Source organism: Anopheles bellator, chromosome 2 (genome assembly GCF_943735745.2).
Source record: "Anopheles bellator chromosome 2, idAnoBellAS_SP24_06.2, whole genome shotgun sequence".
NCBI lineage: Eukaryota > Metazoa > Arthropoda > Insecta > Diptera > Culicidae > Anopheles > Anopheles bellator.
The window spans coordinates 61925150-61948563 of NC_071286.1; the positions used below are offsets into that span (position 1 = coordinate 61925150).

The window sequence follows — 23414 nt, forward strand, 5'->3', positions numbered from 1 at the left end:
GTGATTTTACTGTGTACGAGGTGCATGAAATGGTACGCCACCCAACCCCCGGCTGAGCCGTTGATTTATTTCCTGCTTTTCTACCCCTCGAATCGACATTTGCCCTGATGCATTGGCACTTTCGTAGGGCGTTGTTCCCCGTGGCAATCCGGACCCCGGTGTCCTCGCCGACGGCACGATGGAATGTCACGTTGTTGGAGCTAGACGGCTGCCGTGGGGCCCTGCGGGGAAACTTTAAGAGCACACTGATATCTCAATCTCAGGACTTGATCGATCATATCTGTTGATCATATTTTGCTTCATTAGCTTGTTCCTGGTTAAACATAAGTTACAGTCTCAAACAGGTACAGATAACAAAACAGTACGTACAAAGTTCAATCACATCGCATTTTATTACAATTATAATTCAACTAATCAAAACACATTTAATTATTTAACAATCAAAACACATCAAACACAACAATCAAACACAATAAATTAAATGAGATTAACAATAGTCCAAATGGTAAATAAAGCGAAGGGTGTGGATATATTAATGCTTTTGTTACTAAAAATAATTTTCACTTGACTCCACGCAGTTCGACTAATTGTAACAAGCCAAAAAATATTTATGCTTTTTTAACAAATGCATAGTTTTTTTTTACAATTGAATCATTATGCAACTTCCAACAAGCAATGTAGCATCAATGATAATGATTCTCAGCATAATTAATAAATAGTTTTTCCATTAAAAAATGAGCTCCAAATGAGCAAAAAACAACCCAAACGAACATGGGAAATTCTAATGGGCTCGTGTGCCCCAGGAAAGTGTATCATTTTTTGCTCACCGATCCTCCTTCTAGACATTCACTCCGGAAAAGTAGAGCAAAGTCGTTGTCAAACGGAGAAGTCATTAAAAAAGTTCCGCCCAAACGTCACACGCTGGCTGTGCGGCGTGCTCTCCCATCGGCCGCAACTCGGCCTAACTGATCCGAAAAACCACCGTTATTTCCTCCCGCGAGCACCTACCCACTGGGGAGGGCCGATATGTGATTCCGCCTCCCATTTTCTGATTCGCTCTTCGACCGGTGAAAGTAGCATAAAATGGAAAGTGCACACTGCACATAGAAACTCGGCCCGGCCCGGAACGCACATCGTGGAAAGTAGAACACAGATCGTGAAATCGACGCTTAGCTGCTGCCCGACTCGGCTCGACACACCGGGAACTGAGGAACCGAGCGAGCGCCGAGAGTGAAGATCCAAGGCGGACCAAGAAAACGCCGGACCATAACGCAGTATTGAATAATAATGATTCCGTTCGGGCGGCCAGCATAGCGGCGGGTGGCGGCGGTTGCGGGACGGATTGAGAGCAGCATAATGTGTGACGGTTGTGGAGCGCGAGAGAAGCCGCTCGCTGGGAAAAAGTGAAACACAAACAGTCAGTGAAAGGAAAACAACAGAGAGACCTGACCGAATTTCGGGCTCACCGACTTTCCAATGCGTGTCCGCAATCCCAACCCAACCCGGCCCGGCCACCCCGCAATTCAACATTGTTATGCTGCCAGCATTGGGGCGCATCTTCCGGCCCTTCTGGCGACACGCACTTTACACGTGTCGCTACTTTCTTCTGAGATTAGCTCACTTTCGCCCGGTGATTTTTCTGCTGGCTCCGTATCCTACTTCTCAGTTATGAAACTTGCTGACAGCCGGTCCGCTTCCGGTTGGAACTACAATTGGACGGATTGTAGGGCAATTTATAATTGATTCAATAATATAAGTTCAACAAGTATTTACAAACCTGTAAAAATCCTTTCGTACATATTATACGCACAAAACACAAACCTTAAAATTCTCGATCGAATAGACTGTTTTAATATCATTAACTACTAAACGATAAAAACAGTGGAAGAATGATCATCAGTCGTTTCAAAAATATTATAAAAGAAGAACCGAAACAAGAGAACCTCCGAAAGTCCATCGACAGGGTCTTGAAGCATCGCAATTGAAGTTCAATGTTTTCTTCCTTTTCGTTTGTCCGAAGTCGAAAGACTGTGTTTCTCTACTTTGCCCTGTCAATTTACCTTTTATGTGTCTTTTCGTTCCTCTTTTCGCAGCGCGTAATTAGTGTTATTTAGCTTTTATAACTCCTTTTCGATGTTTTATTTCCTGAGTTTAGTACAGGTTCATAAAAAGATGGGTTAAATTCTCTTGGGGCTACTCAAACAACATACTAATTACGATGTGCTCATCGTTTAGTGATTGCTACATCTGTTATCCTAATTTTTATTTAACAGCTAATGAAGTTATATAAGAATTTTCTCGAAAAGATCAGTTTCAATTTGGCAATTAGAAGTTTTTCATGATATTATGATTTTTTTTATTTGTGCTTTACTTACATTTTAATTGTTTCTTATTTTAGATTAATTTTTATATTTTTCATTTATCTTATTGATTTTATTTACTTGCTTTAATTATTGAATACCCTTAGTTTGATTGACTGCCTGTCGGAAATCTGTCGGAATTCTTCTATTGTGAAATTCGACTTCATTTTCTCTGTCTCGAGCACAGTTGTGTGACTCCCACCATGCCCTACGTACCTGGACATGGTGCCCACTAGTAGCATGAAATCGCAGCTGCCGGGTTCGGTTTTTAGGTCACTCTCTTGGCCTCGATGGAAAATGGCGGTTCGGTTCTATACCGGTTTCGATCATTGCTGCTTTCGTTCTCCCATTTTCCATTTTTTCTCGTCGATCCGGCCGGTTCGCCGGCTTCGACAGTTATTTACTAACCTTCCGCAGCGGGCACAGTAATACGATGCGAGAGGCACGGCGAGCCCTTTATGTTGAAGTCGTTTCCCCCTTCGTGCCGGCAACCGGAACGACACTGACGCTCTAATGTCAGGCCCCCCGGTGGCCCGGCATGGGATAAGTACGAGGACCCAAAAAGTGGGTCTAGTGAAAGTAGCGAATGGCAGAAATAGGTTATGACATAATTAGACGCCTACCGGTTTCTCGGGCTGTGCGTTGGTTGGGAGTCGGTCGCGAAATCCGGAGATCCATAGATCGGAACGGAGAGTCCCAGGCTCTTTCACTACTTGTGTATCTCGTTTGTCCACTTTGAGATCTAGAATGAAATGAACTCACTTTTGATTTTCTCTTCGGGCTCGGTTCGTGACATTTTATCACTTATAATATATTGCGCAGTTTTTAATATATTTCAGTTTTCGGTTGACTATTTCCTTTCACTTTATAATGTTTAGTATTACATTTAATATTGTGAGATAAGCAAATTGGTGCAACAAACTGACATCACTAGACTCGTAAGGTCTCAAAATGCTCGAGTAAAGATTCCTGGTAGCAAAAAACGAGTGGTATTAATAAATCTAGAAAATATTCAGTAAATCGGTGCTGCGCGGCAGGACGGCGTTTCAAAGCCACAGGTCGCGTGTTCGGCCACGCGTATGCCAATGTTGCAACGAGGTGTTCAGATCCACAGGCCCCACAACGGTGGCCCCAAACAGGCTTCCTGTGTGAGAAGCGCTACGTTTGTATCACGTTTCAAAGCGCCCCGGCCTAGACGACCGGCAGACGGGTTCCGTTCCGGGTGCGGACGGTTGAGGGCGCCTAGCGGGCGGTGCATCGCATCGAAATTGCAGAGGCCACGGGCCTTTGCGGGGTAGGATGCTATTTTCAGACCACGAAAGGGCCACGTAAATGCCGCGCCGCGTTACGTGCGGTGAAGCAATTCGGCAACGTGACCGGAGAAAGTCAATTTTACTTCTAAATAGGGAGCGATCACTGCGCAGAAAGTTTCGGTTTCAGGGATAAAGTTTACACAAGAAAACAAGAAAAAACGGGCACACAGTTTAGATAACGCGTTACATTTATAGACTGCCGGGGAGTTGTCGCAACTTGCAGTTATTGCAGTTACAAAAGTTGTCCCCTATTTAATTAATTGTTTCATTTTCAATAGAAAAGCAAACAGAATTGGAGTATTAGATTAAATATTGTTGCTGTCGAAATTGAATTTTGAAACACATTTTAAACTGGCTAACTATCAAACTTATCTGGGTGTTTCGAGTTGTTCCATTAATTTTTTTCACGAAATGCGGGATGACGATCAGACTTCCTTACATAACTGCCTTTCATTACTCGTTCGCATAAACCAATTATCGCAAGCAATTTGCTTTCCAATTTAGTAAAGCATTAACAATTTGCAGCGCAAAAACATGACAAAGTTGATTAAATATTTGGATATTACATCCCTCTGGTGACGAATCTCCGGTCTGCCAATTGTGTGATAACATCCTGTTGGCGCACACAATGGAACGGCATTCCTTTTTTATTACTTTGTACAATTGTTTATTCATTCACTCCAGTCACCGGTTATTACGTGTGTGCATGTGCATGTAAAATGTACCGACGCCTCGAGAAATTAGGGTCCTCCCCGAATTGTGTGCCATTAATAAAGCCGCAAAAACGGACCGTACATCTTGAGTACTAATAATAATGGTAAAGCAATGGTTGGCCGGGCCATCGAGCCCAGTTGCAAAAGAAGTATAAAATATCCGAAAGCCCGTGGGCTTACCGAAAAAAAAGAACCGAACAAAATACGAAATAAAAACACACATTTCTCTATCGTTTGCCGGCCACGTCGTGATGACGCACGCGATGGCGATGGTGAAAGTAGGTGAATCTCACATCCAACCCCTCGGGGCTCTCGAAAACCGTGGGTCGCGAAAGTAAAGGCGGACCGAGCTTTCTTCGTGCCGCCGCGGAGCCGCCGGGGCCTAAGGTTTCTTTTCGGCCAGCACCTCTCTAACGCCGGAGACCGAGACCTCGACGGAACCGAAGCGACCGATAATGGGTGAAATAGGGGGCCAACGGGTGCACGGGCAGGATGGAAAAAAATAGTACGCACTACTTTGTAGGTTGTGGCCCGTGACCGTGGCCAAATATGGTCACCAAGGCTGCGGTGGGCACTCACACTCACTCTGTGAAGGTTCGTCCGGGCTTTCGTGGCCACCGAGCCGGCTTCGAGGTGAAAGTTAATAGAAACGATGATGAGAAGGGAATGAGAACAAAAATTGAGGTTCCGGACGACGGTAAAAAAGCTCGTTAAAATTGCGGGAAAATACTCACCCAAAGGTTAAATGCGTGCGACAAAGTGAAAAGAACTTTCGGTGAAGCAATGGCTCGAAATGAACTTGTTTATTCAAATTCAAAATAAAATAAAAGCAAATAATCAAACGCGATGAATGTAATTTTGATGCCCTAAAGCATAAAAATTGATTCACTAAATTTTCCAGATATCAATGGAAAATTTGAAATGTTTTGGAAAGGCCTAGGAATTATTGTTCGCTAAAATAAAATGTTGCGAAAAGAAATATGAATAAAAGACTGTTATTAAAATTGATTCCATTGATCCGTTGTTGCTCAATATCTAGTATCAACTACCAGGGCGCCTCCATCAATTGTACTTTAGTTTTCGCTCATAGAATTTCTAGCTCAACGTTCGCTTAAAATGTCCTTTACTTTACTACACTATAGAAAAACATTCCACACAAATAATTTATGTTTTTATTCATTCTACTACATTTCTGTGGCCTCTATTTCTACGCACAACAAACACAGCTCGGAGCTTAATGCGAAACAACGCAATGCAGTGGAGCAGTGCACTGAACAACAGTTTCAATGTTAAACAAATGACTGAGAAAGAGACATCCGGCAGCGCCCTGCTGGGCTGGTGGGTGATAAAGATCAACCTCCAGCAGCACACCATAAACAGCGCCGGGAACAGCGAAGGTCCGGCCGCACGGATGTGAGCGAACTTTACCTACGACGACAAGCACAACTAATTGTACCATAATTTAAAACAATTCACGACCCCATGGCCGGTGGTCCGGCAATAGATTTGCCGTGCAAACGATCTGCAGGGTGCAGGTGTGGAACATTTGGCACTAGCGGGCACTAAATAGAATTTAACAAATAATACTCATTGCGAAGGAAGACGCACATATGCGGCCATTTACTGAGCGTTAAGTCACTTCTTTCGAGCAGCTTGTAAATTTGTTCGCTCGCCGCGATTACGATTGCATCAGGCAGATAAGCGGACGCGGAATAAGGACGAACGGAGCTGTCGGAGCCGTGCGGATGGCCGTGCCCTAGAGCGAGGATCTTGAACTGCGATTCCACTTCCCGATGGCGTCGCTCGACCCCTTCCGTAGATAGTGTCCACAGTTATTAATGATGTTATTCAATCGATGCTTGCCGTCGCGCCGCACTTGGAGTGGACCAAAAACGGCAGCATGTGCCATGAAGCTGTCACGAAGAAGATGCCATGCGCTGTGCCGCTGTGGTAATGGACAAAGAAATATGTTCCGCGAGACCGGCGGCTCGTTTGCAGAATGCAAAATGTCGCCCGCTGCCGGCCGGTACTTGGCAGACTTTGGCAAGGGAATTAATATTCCAGGAAACGGTGCAGTGCCCGGTGGCGTGCATCGGAGAGGGCCACTCTACGACAGTTCTACGAATCGGTTCCTTCTCTGGTCTGGTCCTCCGCCAATTAGTGTCCTACGCAATCGGAGGGTACACAGCCACGGAGACACCCTCCGGTTGAATTTGTTCGCAAGGCCATTGCCACACAGGAAGTGTGTCTAGCGATTCCGTGGAACATGAGCGCGTCAGGAAATTTATTAATAATCGCTACGCGGGAAATTTGTGTGCGGTTCTAATTGAAGACACGCGATATTGGGAACGTAAAAAAGCAGTGCGATAAGAAGTTGAGTCAGATCATCGCGTATACAAAAGTTTTCCAGAATATATTTAATTAAAATGTATAACTTTTAAATTCTGTAAAGCAACGAAATTCTTTAGCCGGCTGCGTTGGATCCTTTATTCATTTTCCCATTATTGCATTTATTTTACTTAGTTATTCAGTCAAACAACTGAAAGAAGAAAAAGACATGTATTTATAAAGTTCTTAATAAGAAGAAAACTCCTCGTAAAATAAAAAAAAATTAAAACAGACAAAACGAAGACAAGTTGAAGTAATGAATGAGCAAATTGCCGGCAAATTTACGCTTTGGCGCGTGGTCAGTGCATGGGTTCGAGGTTATGACGTCATCAGCCATTGGCAGAGATCCAGGGGACAACGAATTACATTTAACAGGTGTACCGTACGGAAGTTATTTGACAGAGGGCTAACTTCCGACCACATGTTCCCATCGGACAGAGGAAACATTTTCCCCTAAAAACGTTGCCAATAACATGGGAAAGTTGCTTGGGTATGGAATGTTCTGCCTGGAGGTCTCTACTTTGCCAAAACGAGAGCGGAAAAGACGGACACTGGTGAAGGCTGCATTACTTTGAAACAACGGTCATTGAGCATATCTTGTGGTGGGTTTACCACCGCCGAACGGCATATTCCATCAATCGGCCCGAGGGGCTGAGCAGCGGAACTTCCAATTTTTCTACACCCGTCATATCAGAGGCCCGTAAGAATATAGTAACGCGTAACGTGCGCTATCAGCGTTTGTGTAATTTTAGCTGTTGCTAATGCCATCCATTAGCTCTCCATTCTTCGCCCTCGACGAGTGTTACGTCAGATGTGGAGTAGTTGCTTCCGTCCGAGTGGGGGCCACTATTCTCTGACGCAGTTCCTTATCGCACGCTCCGCTCCATGTTGCTCCCCGCATCCCGGGGCTTTTCTGGACGGGGTGCATAAGTGGGGTGTCCGTCGATCTTCATCTTCTTCATCCTGCGGGCCTGCGCTATCGCACCGACCGCGTTACATTGAAACGGGTTGCCTAATCGGTTTTGCCACATTCTGAGTGGTGTGATGATCAACGCGCACAGTGTCACTGAACGATCGTGATTAGCATCTTTAGGAACCAACAAACGTGCAGGAACTATCTTGCTGCGGATCACACGGTCCGGAAGGGCCATGGAGATTTTTTTTGTTATTTAATTTGCACGTGGATTTTTCTGTTTTATGAATTAATTAGCTTGAATTAATTCCCAAACAGTAAACCAACAAGAATCGAATGTAAAGCTATCCTTTCTGAAACATAAGTAAGAATCGAAGAAAAAACCTACCCATAAAACGGATTGAGAAATCCCAATCCCTGCTCCGTGTCGTTGTCGTTGAGTGTTCCACTTTTGACCATGGCAGTGTTTTAGTGTCAACGATACGACCTACAACAACTGTCACACTTTCAGTTGTGGAAGCTTCGATCGCCATAGATTATTCAGAAGTTTATATTTTCCATTTTTTTTTTCAATCACACTGCTCCGTAACCCTTTGGCCCGGGCGCCACGGCTGGGCCGGGCCGGTCCGGGGCCGAGAACGAGAACCGTCGGAAAGTAAACACGCCACCGTCTGTCGGGGGCCATATTGTCACCGTCGTCGTCGTCGACGTCCTCCTATTATCGCCTTCGAATGAGGTCACATAAGGAAAAAAAACAGAACACACAGACTGTTTGCTTTGAATTACTTTGCATTGGCCAGCGATGTACGGTTTGGTTGGTGTGTCAGCACACATATACACACGATCGTGCCTCCGCGGGCCGCGGGGTCCAGATTGTGGAATTACATCAGCGATTGGGCCGCGCATTATGTAACGTTAGCTTTAGCGCGCGCGCCCGCCAACTGGCTCGCTGTTCTCGTTGGGCCTCTCTCTCTCTGTCTCTCTCCCTGTTGCCGGCCACCACCCGAATTATCTTTCCCCATTCCGGCCGACCTCGAGCCGACTTGGGTGCCTGTGGGGGCCAAAGTGTGCCAAAGAACGGGACGGTCGAAATTCTTGCTCAATTAACATATTTCGTTTGTTTGCGTTTGCGTTAGCCGCGTTTCGGTTTACCGGATCCGCGTAGTTCCCTATTGTTTTTCTCGTTCTGACTGGCGCAACACCTTCGCCAGTGCCTTCGATGCGATCGATCATGGCTCCGGGCTTTCGGCTCCATCGCTGAGTTGGTGGCTTCATTTGGTTTTCATAGGCCTGACTCCTTTGCCTCTGTTTCAATTAGTACCGTACCGGGCGGATCGGGTTCTCTCTCGTTCTCTCTCGAGGTTGGGAATGTTCTGTTATGTTGGGGCAATTTGGGTGGTTCCCATTTGCCATTAAAAGCTGGCAGAGCATAATAATGGAGTTGAAAAAAAATCACAAAAAATATAACTGTTTGTAACGGTACGTTTGCCAATATCAACTAGTAAACTAGCCCCGATGCTTTGCGGTAATTTTTAATCAGTATATCAGTACCGGAATTAGATGCTACGGTTTTTACACAGGCAATACAAATCCAATTGTGTCAACTTCAGACATTTGCTATGTTTAACTTTCTTAATTATTACGGACCGGTCCGTTCTAAGAATAAAAAAATAAGTAAAGCCGCTGAAAATGACTTTAGCAAATTTTACTTAGATATTCTTTAGCATTTCTACACGGATGGGTTTGGCCAAAGGTCATAGATAATAACGGTCAATCTGTAATGGTTTGAAATTAATTTCCAAACACAAAATATTTTTAATAAAAAACATAAAACCGATCACGTTTACTTACCATGTTTGTGGTCCTCTGTTAAACACTAATTAAATATGTTTATTCCCCCATGGTACGAGCGTGGTCGGTCGTGGTTTCATTCCGCTCCCGAAGCTTGCCCGTTATCAGTCACGTGTTGTTGCATTCCTTCGTTTGGCCGCCACCAACTCAGTCAGTGGGTTGCAAACATCCCGTCCAGGTCCCGTTTTGCTACTTAACCGCGCGACGATGATTTTCCGATGACGCCGTCGAAACAAAATAGGCCACGAGCAATTTTTCCGCTCCCCAGCCCAACCGTCCCAAGCGTCGCCCTCGCTCGGGGCAGCCGCTCGTGGCGATTACCTAACCGCGACCGTCCGCAACAGGCCGATATGTGTCCGGGGCCATACAGCACTTCCGAGCTCACGTTATTGAGTCATATCTCACACGGCGTCCACGTTTGCACCGAAACCCGCGTGTCCTCGTGACCGATCGCGCAAACCCGCGCAAAACATCCTACGCCCGCCCCGACCGTGCCCTGCGTGTCTGCGTGTTTGGTGGTGGTGTTGGTCTTGGGCCCGAGTGTGTTGGATTAGAATGCGGTCCTCCAAGTGTTGTGAAAACCGTTCGGGGTTAGTTTTCAAAATATTTACCAACCGATGGCTGTAGCCGTGGCATAAAGAATTTCAAAGCTTGCGTGGGGCAGCAGAAGAAAAACGAGAAGAAACCCCTAGGCACTTGGGCAGCACGGTAGGGGGCTCAATTACGGTCAAAAACGTAACTCTCAAAGTTAATTTTATCAATTTGGAGGCAACTAAATATTACACTAATTTGCTTTTACTTGTAGAGATTAATTAACTTAATAAGATGTTCACTTCTTATTGTTATATTGATTTTTGTTTCTTTTAATTATTTTTTTATGTTATGTGATTTTTCAGTGTTCATTTCTATTAGCTTTACGTTGCTGTTCGTTGTCTGTTTTCATTCATTGTCATAACATTGTTTGAATCACTTTTATCTCTTTTATGTTTTTACTGTTTTGCATTTCCGTTTGTTGTTGTACCCTTTGTTTACATTTTGTTTCTCGACGCTTTCGTATCAACGGGGAGACATAAAGGTTTCCTATTTTTACAAAAAAATCTACGCACGCTATCGCCCCTTAGGCAATGATTGTAATGCTCCGATCAGCCTCGGGCGGCGTGTGAAACGGGGACTTTGTGTTTTCGCCTTCGCCCCGCCGGGTGCTGTTTGTCGAAACTGCATGCGGCCAATTTTGCAACGATTGCGCGACCCCACCCAAGGACCAGGGCAGGACCGAGTGTGTTTAAGAAAAATGGAAACGAAAATAAAACGAAAAAATGGCCACGAAAAATTGCGCTCAGCGGGAGCCACGGCCGCCGCTGCCACCGTCGCCTCGTGGACCTTCCGCGGCCGAAGGGCCTCGTGCCTCGGTCACATGTTGCGGTGGTGTCGGAGGGACGGAGGGCTACCGTTGCAAAACTACAAACTACTGTGGGTGAGTCGAGAGTGTCATCGTCACATGTCGCCGGCTGCGGAGCACGCGGCACGCGGTAGCCGGCTCGCGGAGCTGATTAGGAGTGGACCTGAGGGGGGGAAACCGGGGCCACGGCACCGGAGGAAAAACCTTCCCCCCCTGCGCGCCCACTTTGGAGATGGAGCGACATGCGCTGAGGTTGGCACTCTCGGACCCTTGCGCGGGTCTCCTTGCGCGAAGGCGACGCGCGCATGTTGTTGTTATTAATTTTTTCAATGCTCGCACCATTCCGTTGCGCAAATCGCGGCGGCCAAGCCAGGCGGATTGTTTACTGTGGCATCATTCCTTGTTTTTTTTACGCTGTTGGCATCCCCACGGGTTCAATTGTTTGATTGTTTCTCCCTATTTTTTAACTCGGCTTCGGCTTCGATAATCGGTTCGGAGCGTTTCGATGACACACGAGACCCCTTTTTACGCAAAACACACATTGGACCCATGACGCAACCTTCGGAGCAACCGATGGGGCCTTACAAGAATGTTTCGACGAATTTCGTCATCAGAACGCAGGTGATACGTACGGGTGGGCTTGCGTTCCGGCTGCCGGCCATTGCATCATGCGGTGTGACCGAGAACAAAAACCCTTGACTCACGCGGATCACGCTCAATTAGGGGTTCGGTTCGCCGAACCGGAGTAATCCGGACGATTTTTCGCTGACATTTTCCCTGTAGTCAATTCCAGTGTAAGGCAATCAATTTTCCTGGATGTTGATGTCCCCGGTTTGTCGCTGGAAAACGAAGCTCGACCGGTGAGTCAACGACCTTTGAAGGCTTTCTACCGAAAAGATAACTCAAAAATAATCCCCCAATTTTGTGGCTGGTCTCGGCTTTTATCAGATTAACTGTCACTTAGATAGCGCACACAAAACAAACCGGCTTGCGGCCAGCGTAATAAATACGTAATTGAGGTACATGATTGAACAAGTTCCGGAACGTGTAACGGGTATTTTGAGAAATGACATCAATTCAGTTGCACCGGGAGCTAAAAAGGCCAACTATTCGTTAACGCTGCTAATTGGTCGCTGCGATAAGGATTTGGCTCGAGTCGTCATTAAGACCTATTTTTGGACCTTAGACACACGGTTGCGCCACACGGTGTAAATAGAACGCCTCCCGGAACGGTTTGTTGTCATGTTTGTCGCGTTTCTCACAATCGATAACTGACCCCAGCGAACCAAATCTTTCAAGATAACACATGGACTGAAAAGTCCACAGCCTAAGGTGGAAAACGGGTTTTTATGGAAGAGTTGGATTTATTCATCAATGTTATTTTTTTTTAAGAGCCAAACAAGCTTTCCGGCGCTGCTCTAACATCTCAACCTTTCCATTCGAGCGAAATTTCTTATCGATTGGCATACTTTCGAGATCTTCGAAACGCCAGATGAAACAGAGTTTTATAATGTTCACCGTTGACGGTATTTCCCTTAGTCTGAAGATAGTCGATGAATATTACAGAACACACATCCCGAAATATCGAGACCATAACCTTTCCAGGTGACGCTTTCGGGCGCTTTGGACGAGATTCACGAGGCTTGGATTCCGGAGTGAAGTGATGGATCCATGTTTCATCCACTGTCACATATCGACGCAAAAAATGCGGGTTGTAATTTTTAAAACTTTGAACAGAGCTTTCTCATCGTCAAATGGCCGTTCAATATAAAGCCAACACGTTCTTTTAATATCTTTACAAAGTCAGCTAACTCACGCAATTTCACTTTTGGATCATTCAAAACGATTTTGTGGATTTTTTAATGTTTTCAATGTTTCTACCGAAAACCGAAACGTGTTATTGTTGTTTCTGATGAAACGGAATCCTTATAATACTTTTCAAGCCATAGCTTCGCTTGAATGGTATCTTTTCCCATCAAGAAGCAGAGTAAAATTAAAACAAAGATTTGTTTTTGATCCATTGTTATGAAAATAACAATAACACACCTTAGCAAAGTAACAAAGTAATGTTGGAAAATTTAAGCGCTTGTGTTCCGTGTACATTAGGCGGGTCATACGATAGGATTAGTCTGGTGTCTGTCCATGATTACTTACTGTTTAACTGTAAAATGTGATTACTGTACTCGTCAGCGTCATGACCTCACAGGACTATGATGATGATGATAAGAAACAAAAATGATTGAGTCAACATTGATCCATTGACGATCCTGTACAGTGGTGCCTTCTCTACAGCGATTGGAAAAGAGTGACACTGGCTGACGCACAGAGGATGCAATTTTGCCGTGCATTCCTGAGAGCAGGTTCCACGTTGTCTTCCTGTTGATAATTGTGGATCCTGTTGTATGCAATGAATAGAGATTCATTTGACATTCTCCAGGGGATGTGAGCCAAAATCACCACTCCGAAGTAAAGTAGGTCGGTTTTTTTTTTCATTTTCTTTCAGTTTGTTTCTTGACATTTAATATCGTACGATAACTCGCCATCTCAATCTAATGTTTGGGAAAGAGGTGGGCTCATCATCATCATCATCATCAACTCACAAACTTATCATGCAATTGTACGAGCTTTCTTAGGGCTTTGTTAGGCGCAGGAGTTTTCAGCCCATGTGTTTTCACCTTATAAGAATACCCCAAACCTGTTGAATGGCGGAAAAATAACAACGAAAAGAAAGACTGCGCGATTCGAGTACTTTCGAGCAGATCGGTGGAACCCTTTGTTGATGCACCCCTCAGGGGTTCGCTCCGGCTCCGGTATCGAACGGTCGTCGTTCCGATAACACACGCTGCGGTTGTCGCAACGGCTGGCCGATTGATAACAGCGCCAGCAAGTCTAACGCCCGTTCGGACCGGACCGGGTTTTTGGTCGGTCCCGGAAGCGGAACAAGGGGCTCCGGAAATGGCTCGTCACGTTGCACCGGGACTGATGTAATGAAGCGTGCGTTCCGCTCGAACAAAGTTCATCCTCGGCGTTCCAGAAAAACCCACCCCAAGTGGGTGGGAAAAAAGTGCGCGGGTCAATCCACGTGCCTCCGCTGTGCCGCTTCGTCCCGATGACTCACCGCATCGCAATGTCGCGAGTGTTGTTGGTTCTAGCGGAATGGCCGTTCTCCATTTTGCTTGCTGCTGTTAGATCCATCTCTTCACCTTGATAGCCGCAGGCGATGGGACAGGCCGCTGGGTGCGCGGGTGCACGCGGCGGTGTTCATGCGTAGTGCGCCTGCATCATCCTGCATGCAACCCCCCGGGGGGAGTGGGGGGCGGGGGTTCTTTGTTGTCCGGCCTCGTTGTGAGTTCTCGTCTCGTTTGCGTCGCGTCGCGCTTCCCGTGCAGACCAATTCACCCAACCCTGTCCCCGCCCGCGGGCCTTCCCGCCCCAAGGGGGGGTAATGGCGGTGATAAAGAAAGCGAAACCTTCGTGTTGCGGGCCAAGGGACGCAGTACATGGGGAGTACCGCACCGCGCAAACAAAGAGCGCGCGTTATGTCTGTCCCCCGAACCCCAAGAACCCTTCCCCAATAAGGGGGGACTCTGTCTAATGGGACCACGCACACATACAGTGAGTCCGCCAGGATCGGAGTTACGTGTGTACTCCTTCGTAACGCGCGCGTTCTCGGCGCCGCGTGTGTGCGATACCACCCCATCACTGACCTGGCATAATTTCGTGCCGGTTGAGTGAACGCTTCCGTTGCACCACCCCCACTCGCACCCACCCTCCCCCTGCACCCTGATCCCGGCTATGTCGGCTCAAAGGGTGGCGCACTGAAGTGAGTGCCGCAAGCGTGAGTGACCGCGCGGCACCCTTTTTTGCATCCGCTGGCCACTTGCACCCCCTCACAGGGTCTAGACGCCGCACCCCCCGGCCCCGGGTTGTGAACCACCCCCATCACGCCCGCAGGACACTCCCGTAGGTTAGTGCCGATTATTGTCGCCCTTCTCGAACCGATTACTATTATTGTCGCCATTGGTGTCCGGATCCGATCCTGATCCACCGGATGACGCATCGGCTGCCGGATCGTTAGACGGACAGACAAAGAAGACCCCGGTCCGATCCCGGCCACTTTCTTCTGGGTTGGGCCGTCGCGCCGTGACCTAGAATACCAACTGAGGAGACGGTGGCACTCAAATCCGATTTCCGATGGCGCAAGAAAGGAGCCACTTCCCCGCGAACGGCCAACCCGTTGCGTCTGGGTCACTCGCTCTCTCTCTCTCTCTCGCTCGCTCCAGTTCCGTGTACGTGTGTCTGTGTAGTTCAACACAAACAACGCGCCGGCGTTTCGTCATCGCCACCGGAGACGGTTCGAGTGGCCCGAGTCGGGGAACTCACGGCGCGCGGTGCTCACCGGGCGCCCGAATGCTTCTTCTTGGCGAACGGCGCGCCGGCCACGCTAGTCCCCGACTAACTCGCACCGAAAGCGGACGCAAAACGCGAAAAGCCCCCCAAGCAGAGCAGGGAAGAGAACCGCGCGAACCAAGTGTTTTCCTCGAGCTTGAGGAAAGCGAAACAAGGAACAAGTAAAGGCCCCAGAGCAACGTGCAACCAAGAGTCAACACGAATCGTGTAGTGAGGCCGCCGAGAACAGACAGCCCCCCCCGCCAAATTAATCGGGAAGTGCATCCTACGGAGTTGGACACTGCGTCTGCAGTCGTATCCGCGCGTGAGTGCATTGGTGTCTCGGTGCAACTAGACTCGGCGGAGAGAGGTGCATGGTCTTGGCCTTGGCCAGAGAGCGCACTACCCGACCGTGACCGTGCCGGTGCCAGTGGGTGTTGCAGTTTTATCACCGCAGCCCAAGTGCAAGTGCAGCGTGCAGTGGCAACAGAAGCGCGCCCGTGGCATTCTCGCGTTCATTCACATTCGGAGCATAAAACAGAGAGAGAAAGAGAGAGAGAGGAGTGTCCAAGGTGTGTCGAAGCACCGAAGAAGTGAGTGTGGAAGCGAAGCTCCTAAGTGAAGTGTAAAGTTCGCGCGCCTTATCAACAAGGAGCAAGAAAAGTGGGTCAGCGGAAGCAGCAGTGAAATCCAGTCCAGTGGAGTGAAGAAGGAAAAACAAAACACCAACAAACGCGGCGGAAAAGGTGTACCCAAACCAAAAAAAAACAAAACCGATTTGTTGTGACGTATTTCCGGCTCCAGTCCCGAATTTCCGTGGGAAAGTGGAACAAATTGACAGTTTGTGACAGTCATCAAAGTGTTGGCGCCCATCCACCGCGTGCTGCGATTTCGAGCGGACGCAAAGAGTGAGTATCTCCATAAATCTCTGTTGCTTTCCGTAACGGTGTGTCGAACAGCGACGACCGCCGCTATCAATCGCCCAGAGTGCCTTCCGCAATTCCGGCGGATTCCAAGGGGCTGATACGAGCCGCTTCGTGGTCGATTGCAAAATTTGGGCCCCTTCCTTTTTTTTTTTTTTTGCTCTTTCGGAAGCGTCCTATCGGCGCGGGCTTTGGTTTTGGTGCGTGACACGCGTCCGACTGTGGCGTCAGAGTGCTAATCTTGCCCCTGACACAGTGGCCTTTGGCGTGTGGATTTGAATGGTGGCTCAACCACATTGCTCAATGGTGGAGTAGCAGCTCTCTCGAAAAAAAAGGAACACTGGCTTGTGACCCACGGCTCGGCCTTGTCGGGAACTGGATCGTTGCGTGGGAATCGCACAGGAGTCAGTGGTGTTGTTGTTTGTGCCCTCTGGACGATGATGCGACACAATTCTGCGCCCGTGGTGTGGGGTGTTGTTTTGGCAGGAATCCAACGACCTCGCCGCGGGATGTGGGCCACCTTGGTGGTGGTGGTTGTCGTTAGGCAATCGATAGAACTTTCCACACATCAGACGGTTTGTTGACCTTGCTCGGGCGGGACGGTGGTGTTGATTTGAGATAGGGAACGCGATGATGATGATGATGATGATGAAACACAATCCTCACTCATACTCGTGAGAGACCTCTCGTGGCGAGGCGCAATATTGGCGCGTGAGGAGCGCGCGATAATTCGTTGTTATTGTCGTGCTTTCGTTTGCCGCTTTTTTTTGTATTTTCGTCGTCGTCCGCGGCGGCTTGATTCCCGAATGGGGGGGCCCTCCCCCCGCCCGACCGGCTGACGTCACCGGTCAATGCACGACGCTGCACGGAACGAGAACATCGTCGGTCGGTCGGTCGGGTTCATGTCCGATGATGAGCTGTCTGTGCCTTTTGCTCAACATTGCGAAACGCGCCACCCGCCCGTTGTTGCGACGCCATTAAGGGGTGGGATTGGTGGGGAGCACCCATGAGTCACGATCACCACTTGTTTGGCACATTTTTTGCTAATGGAACCCCCCAGAACCCAAATCCGAGAGAGCGAGCGAAAGAGAGACAGAGAAAGAATGATCGGAACGGGATGAATGGTGAACGGGAGCAGCGGAAAGTCCTTGACCCCGCGGATGGCCGAGGCCGAAAATGAAGCAATTTTCGATCGATTTCATCATCCACGCGGCAAATCGCTGCGCAAAACCCCCCCTCGTCACACCCGTTCGCGTTCGCGTGTATGTGTGTTTGGCCACCCTCGACATACACAGACACATGCGCGGCCACGCTCCGATAGCGGTTCTCGCGCTGCTCGCGGGTTCTCTCTTCCTCCCACAGTAGCGAAGTCCGGAAGTCACCTCGTGGTTCGTGTGTTTTGTTTTCCTTGCCTCTTCCCGGCTACCGGCCACCGGTTGCGTCGTGTTGCGCGTCGCGTGGAATTCTTAACACCCCCCACCTGGCCGCACACATACAGACACCGGCGGATCCGTTGCGGTGGCGTCTCCACATCGATCCACAAACTGTATCGGGGTTGGTTGGTGTGGCGTCTCCACCACCACGATAGGGTTGCGATCAAGGACGGTCAGCGACGCCATTTAGCACACTGCCTCGATGATGATGTAAGCGACCGGCTTGGATCACCTCCAGTGAGTTGGTTCCAGACTTTGGACCAAAGAGGGCCGTTGGTCCAGAACCTCTTCGGCCATCAAGTAATCCTTTCTTTCGATCCGACTCTACAACTGCCGAGCTGGTCGAGGTCTTGGTCTAGGCACCAGAGACAATGTTCTGTTGATTTCTGTAACGGTGTGTTTTTATGGAGCGGGTTGAGGGATTCGATGCCACAAGAGCTCGGTACCAACATTCCCCAATCGACTCTGACCCAACTAACCCCGTGAACTAATTTCCTAGGGTCCTGGCTGTTTATCGGCCCCCGATTCGGGGAATCCGACCGCAGCGTGAAACGCACTTCATCGCGTCACCGTTGTTGTTGTTGTTCGATCGGGCGTTTTGCGTCAGATCATGCGACCGGTGGTCATTCCCGCCCGAATGCGCATCGTGGAGACGACGCAAAACAACAAATTCCGCCTTGGCCAGCGGTGGTTGTTGTTGTTGTTGTGGTGCTACGACGGTACTTTACCTATCCTATCTCGCACAGCCGGGGCGGGGTGCCGGGGAAATCCAGCACGGGGAACCCACACGGGGAACACAGATGCGCAGGGATCGATTTGCGCACCCGAAATTCGGCAAACCCGATAAGAGACCGAGAGAGCGGCCAGGAAACAAAGTGCGCCGCTCCGAATCTGGATGAATCTGGATGGACTGACTGACTGACTGAGAGCGTTGTTGCAATTCCGTGGACTCCGACTCAGTTCAGGTCCGTGTAGGGTGGGTGTCGTCGCTCTATCTGATAAGAGGCGCGATAGCGAGACGACATTTGATTCACCGAGTTGTTTATGCGCGAGCCTCCCCAAGAACGCGTCATACCCTCCGGTTGGTGTCCGTTACGTCATTTCCTGTTGTGCGTTAAGCAACCGAGGGGACCGATAGCGCAGCGGCGATAGCGCTGTTGTGTAACGATCTCCGGAGGCCCCTCAGAGGGTCGTCGGTGAACTTGGAGCATATCCCAGGGGAACCGATTGGCCCATGGCCTTGGCTTCTGGAGCCCTCTCGAGCCTGCCGGTCCGCCATGTGCCACGTGCCTTCGAAAGCAATGCTCACTTTCACGCGGCCGATACGCACCAGCAGCCCTCTGAATCCAATTCCCTTCTTGGCGGCGATGTTGTGGCGTTGTGTGTGCCCCCGGGCACTCCGATTGCATCACCCGGCACGGTTGGTCCCGGCACGTTTGTCACATGTTTTCTTCACGTGCGCCGCGCTTTATCGATCGTGTCGCGGTGTTGTTGCTGGCTGTTTGCGAGGCAGCGCGCATTACGCAGTGGGAGTCCACTGATTAATCGATTCGTGTAATATTACAGGGTGGTCCCATCTAGTGTCCCATGGGTGCTAAATATTGATTGTGGCTGTCACTGTATGGCTCGTAGCGCCAGCCCATGTTTTAAGCTTCAATTTCGCCGAAGAACCGGATCAGATACCTTCTTTATTTTCGAAAATGGGCCGTTGATGCCGCCAGACAAAAATCCGCGCCAGTCATTCGTTCTGGAGGTTTTCTGTAGTATTTCCCAATTTCCGACAAGAGTATAGCTTTCTATTTCTGAAATTTCACAGTTTTTATTAAATGTTTGCAAATTCCAGAATGGAGTTTGACGTTTCGAAAGTCAAGTAATCGATAGTCTGTAATCCAACCCCATATAGGGACGACCCTGTATATAGAAACGTAGTGACGGAGGTGCTCCTGCAACGATGACTAACCGTTGCTTTCCCTCTTTCCCTCTGTCCTTGCAGATGTACTGTTAGTGCCAGCGGACCCCAGCGACTCTAGTATGATGGTGGCGGACTTCGTGACACGACAGCAGAACGGTTCGCCGTTGAACGGCGAAATACCCGGCCAGAATCACCACGCCAACTCCAACATGCCCGGTAAGTGTTGTCCGGCCAACTGTGCCCCCTGATGGCGACGACGATGACGCTGGTTCCCCGCTGGTGTAAGTTCCCCGTGACTCATGCGCTGCCTCTGGGTTTCTTCTCGTCCCCTAAACAGCCCACAGTGCCTTGCTGATGAGTAACAACAGTAGCAACAGTAACAGCTCGGGCCGCGCCAGCCCGCACACCTCGTCCGAGTCGGAGTTCCCGCAGAACGGGTACGAGCTGGCGGCGCACCTGAAGCGCAAGGAGCTGTTCTCGCAGCGCAAGCAGCGCGAGTTCATCCCGGACAACAAGAAGGACGACAGCTACTGGGACCGGCGGCGGCGCAACAATGAGGCAGCGAAGCGATCGCGCGAGAAGCGCCGCTTCAACGACATGGTCCTGGAGCAGCGAGTGGTCGAGCTGACGAAGGAGAACCACGTGCTGAAGGCACAGCTGGACGCGATCAAGAGCAAGTACAACATCTGCGGCGAGAACCTGGTGAGCGTGGATCAGATCATGGCGACGCTCCCAACCAACGAGCAGGTCCTGAGCTCGACCAAGCGCGTGAAGCTATCGAACGGTGGCGGCGCAGGCGGCCGATCCACCAGCCCCGGTGGCCAGTCCGTCTCGATGTTCCCGCTGTCACGCAGTCCCTCCCGCCAGCGGACCGCTTCACCGACGCAGTCGGATCCGTCAGGACCGGCCGCAGCCTCCGTCACGTCCGATGGATCCCCGCATCTACAGCTGGCCGGGCAGTCGCAACCCTCGCCAACGACCTCCTCACAACAGGCGCCAGTCATCCACCCGAACCCGAACATTGAGTCGCCCCCGCCACCCCAGGGTGGTGTGGCGTCGCCTCCGGTCCACTCCTCGACCGGGGCGATCCAGCACACCGGCTCCCTGCCGGTGCACGCCATCTACCGATCCGGCACGTCCGCGATCATCGAGTACGAACGGAACAACGAGCTGATCCACGGGAAGCTGGGACACGACGGTGGGGGTTCTCCTCCGCTGAACGGACGCAGCCCCTCGCAGATACGCCTGGAGCTGCTGGAACGCAACCTGGACCTGGATCACCAGCATCATCACCTCCATCAGCAGCAGCTCGGGCAGCACGGGCAGCAGCAGCATCACCTGCAGTCTCACCACCATCCGCTGCATCATCAGCTGCAGCCGTCGCACCACCACCACCACTATGGCCACCACCACCAGCGGGAGGTGATCCGGGAGTCGGTGATCGATCATCGTGGCGATCACCACCACCCCAGCGCTCTTCAGCATCATCAGCTGCAACAGCAGCAACAGCAGCAACAGCAACATATCCATCACTCCAACCACCACCACCGGGTGCTGGCGGCCAACGGTGGCCACGAGCTGGTGGTGGACGACCGTGACGATCGCTCGCCATCGCCCCCACCACCCCAGTCCGCGGCGACCCGCTTCGGTTCCCCCACGACGACCACCAGCCACGCCGCTTCGCCACCGGCAGCCACGGCCGCTACCTCCAGCACGAGTCCTTCCGGTTCGGCCGGATCTCCTCCGGCCCACCTGCCGCTGGCGGCCCATTCGCACCACTTCCCGTCGCATCACCACCCACACCAGCACCACCCGCACCACCTACACCACCCGTACGTGGTGGGTGCAACGTCACCGTACGCCAGTTCCTCCACGTCATCGCCGCCCGCTTCGGCTGCGGCCGTGGCTTCGCTTCCCGCCAGCTACACGACGGTGGCGGCGGCTGCTGCCGTTGCGGCGTACGCAGCCGGTGGCCTCTACGGAGGCTCACCACCCCGGCATCATCCCGCAGAGCTCCTGTCACCGAGCGCAGCCCTCACGCTGACGGCCAACGTGCTCAATCTGAGCCGCCGGGCACCGTCCCCTTACGACACGGGATCTCCGGCCGCCAGTGGCAGTGGGGCCAGCCCACCCCGCAGTGCATCATCCGGCGCGGAAGATGAACCGGACGTGCGAGACTCCGGGCGGGAGCTCCACGAGCACGCCAACAGTCTGCCGGTAAAGCTGCGCCACAAGTCACACCTTGGCGATAAGGATGCGGCCAGCGCTCTGCTGGCGCTGCAGAACATTAAACAGGAACCGGTCGGATCGCTGCGATCGAGTTCACCCTCGTGGGATGACGGTGGATGCTCGTCGGACGAACGTGACTCGGGCATCTCGACGAACGAGTGGCCGACGAAGGCGGAACAGAAGATGATGCCTGCGTCACCGCCACCAGCGGCCAGCTCCAGCAGCGCCGGAGGGACGGCGATCGCTAGCACGGCGGCCATGATGGCGGCTGCAGCCGCTGCCGCCGCCGCTGGGAAGATCACCTCCATCCCGGCGTCGGTCGTGATCAGCAAGAAGACGGAGGAGAACATTCACCTGCAGTCGAAGCTGGCGCGGCTCGAGTCGGAGGTGGCCACCATCAAGAACATGATGATCTCGAGCACGGCCGGCAGCGCGTTCGGTGTGACGGCGGCCGCCCAGTAGCAACCGTCGGGACGACGCCGCACGGGCTGAGCGGGATGAGTTCCTACGGGCCACGGGGCCCAAGGAGGGCCGGAAAGGGGCGAAGACAGAGAACGGAGGCGGCCCCAATTATGTTAGTGGGTTAGCTGCTCGGATTGGAATTTCTCTACCCTGGGCCGCCGGCTGCGTGTGGAGAAAGTTACGACAACTCTTAGGCAGGCAGGAGGCCCCCACAACCGCGTCACCCTCGATAATGATCGAAGTGTGCCGTGGTTGCCACGACGAGAAGAGAAAGCGCGGCGCGGCGCAGCGGTCTTAACGACGAGTCAAGTGTATCGCCTGGCTTCCCTCTCTTTCCCTCGCGGCATTTGCCGGCGTCTTCGACGGTTTTTGCCGCGAAAGTGCGAAGAAAGTCGCAAAGCAGAAACCGGTCAACTCCGCGTGAGGTGGGCCGCCGGGCCCCCCCGGATTGCCGAGATGCAGCAGATACAGGAGAGTAGAACGAAGAGCGTGCATATATTTATTTCGGAGTAAGGTCCGGAAGGGCCAGAACCGAGACAAACACAGGCCGCCGATGCGGGGCTCGTCCTTGTGTTGAGCAAACAGTATTTTCGGCTCTAGAAGGGAAAGTGTGTCCAGCAGAACTGTAAATGTGAAAACCGAACTACATCAATCCTATCTAAACTACACGCGCTAAGGTAAAATGTATTGTTTTTATACAAATTGTGTAAACAGTGCTGAAACATTGAAAAGATAATGGAACACGTGGGAACTAGGCGAAGAAGCGGAGCGGAGGACACAACAATTAAACATACTCTCAGTCCATGTATGATAATCGTTTAGCGTAAGGCAAACAAACGAAATGCAACTGGTTAAACAAGGGAAAACCAACAGAAAGTATATAGCTAGAGAGAGGGCGAGAGAGAGCGAAGGAGAGAGTGAGCGAGCGCGATGAAGATTGTGTAAAGATTATGCGAGTGATAAACGCGCCCATGGTTTTGCCGGGGATGAAAGGAACGTTTTATATTTATCTTCAGGGAAGATTATCCTAGCGTTTACTACTCTAAACTCTAATAGATAGCATTGGTTTAAGTGACGAGATTAGATGCCTAAGCTAAGGTCCTTTAAACATTAGACACGTAACACTTAT

The 23414-nt window shown here is 50.5% G+C and overlaps 1 protein-coding gene across 1 annotated transcript; it reads left to right on the top strand.

The window, feature by feature from the left end:
* Nucleotides 1–19681: 19681 nt before the first annotated feature.
* LOC131209431 (atrophin-1-like) lies at nt 19682–22312 on the top strand. Its single transcript, XM_058202502.1, has 2 exons — nt 19682–19810; nt 19932–22312. The coding sequence occupies exons 1-2, from the start codon at nt 19714–19716 to the stop codon at nt 22283–22285; spliced, it is 2451 nt and encodes an 816-aa protein (XP_058058485.1). The 5' UTR covers nt 19682–19713; the 3' UTR covers nt 22286–22312.
* The last annotated feature ends 1102 nt before the right edge of the window (nt 22313–23414 follow it).

What these genes read in the sequence shown, in the direction of transcription:
- LOC131209431 (XM_058202502.1), top strand. Translation starts at nt 19,714, where the DNA reads ATGATGGTGGCGGACTTCGTGACACGACAGCAGAACGGTTCGCCGTTG. An exon ending in CGCCAACTCCAACATGCCCG is followed by an intron (nt 19,811 to 19,931) that starts GTAAGTGTTGTC and finishes TCCCCTAAACAG; the next exon opens with CCCACAGTGCCTTGCTGATG.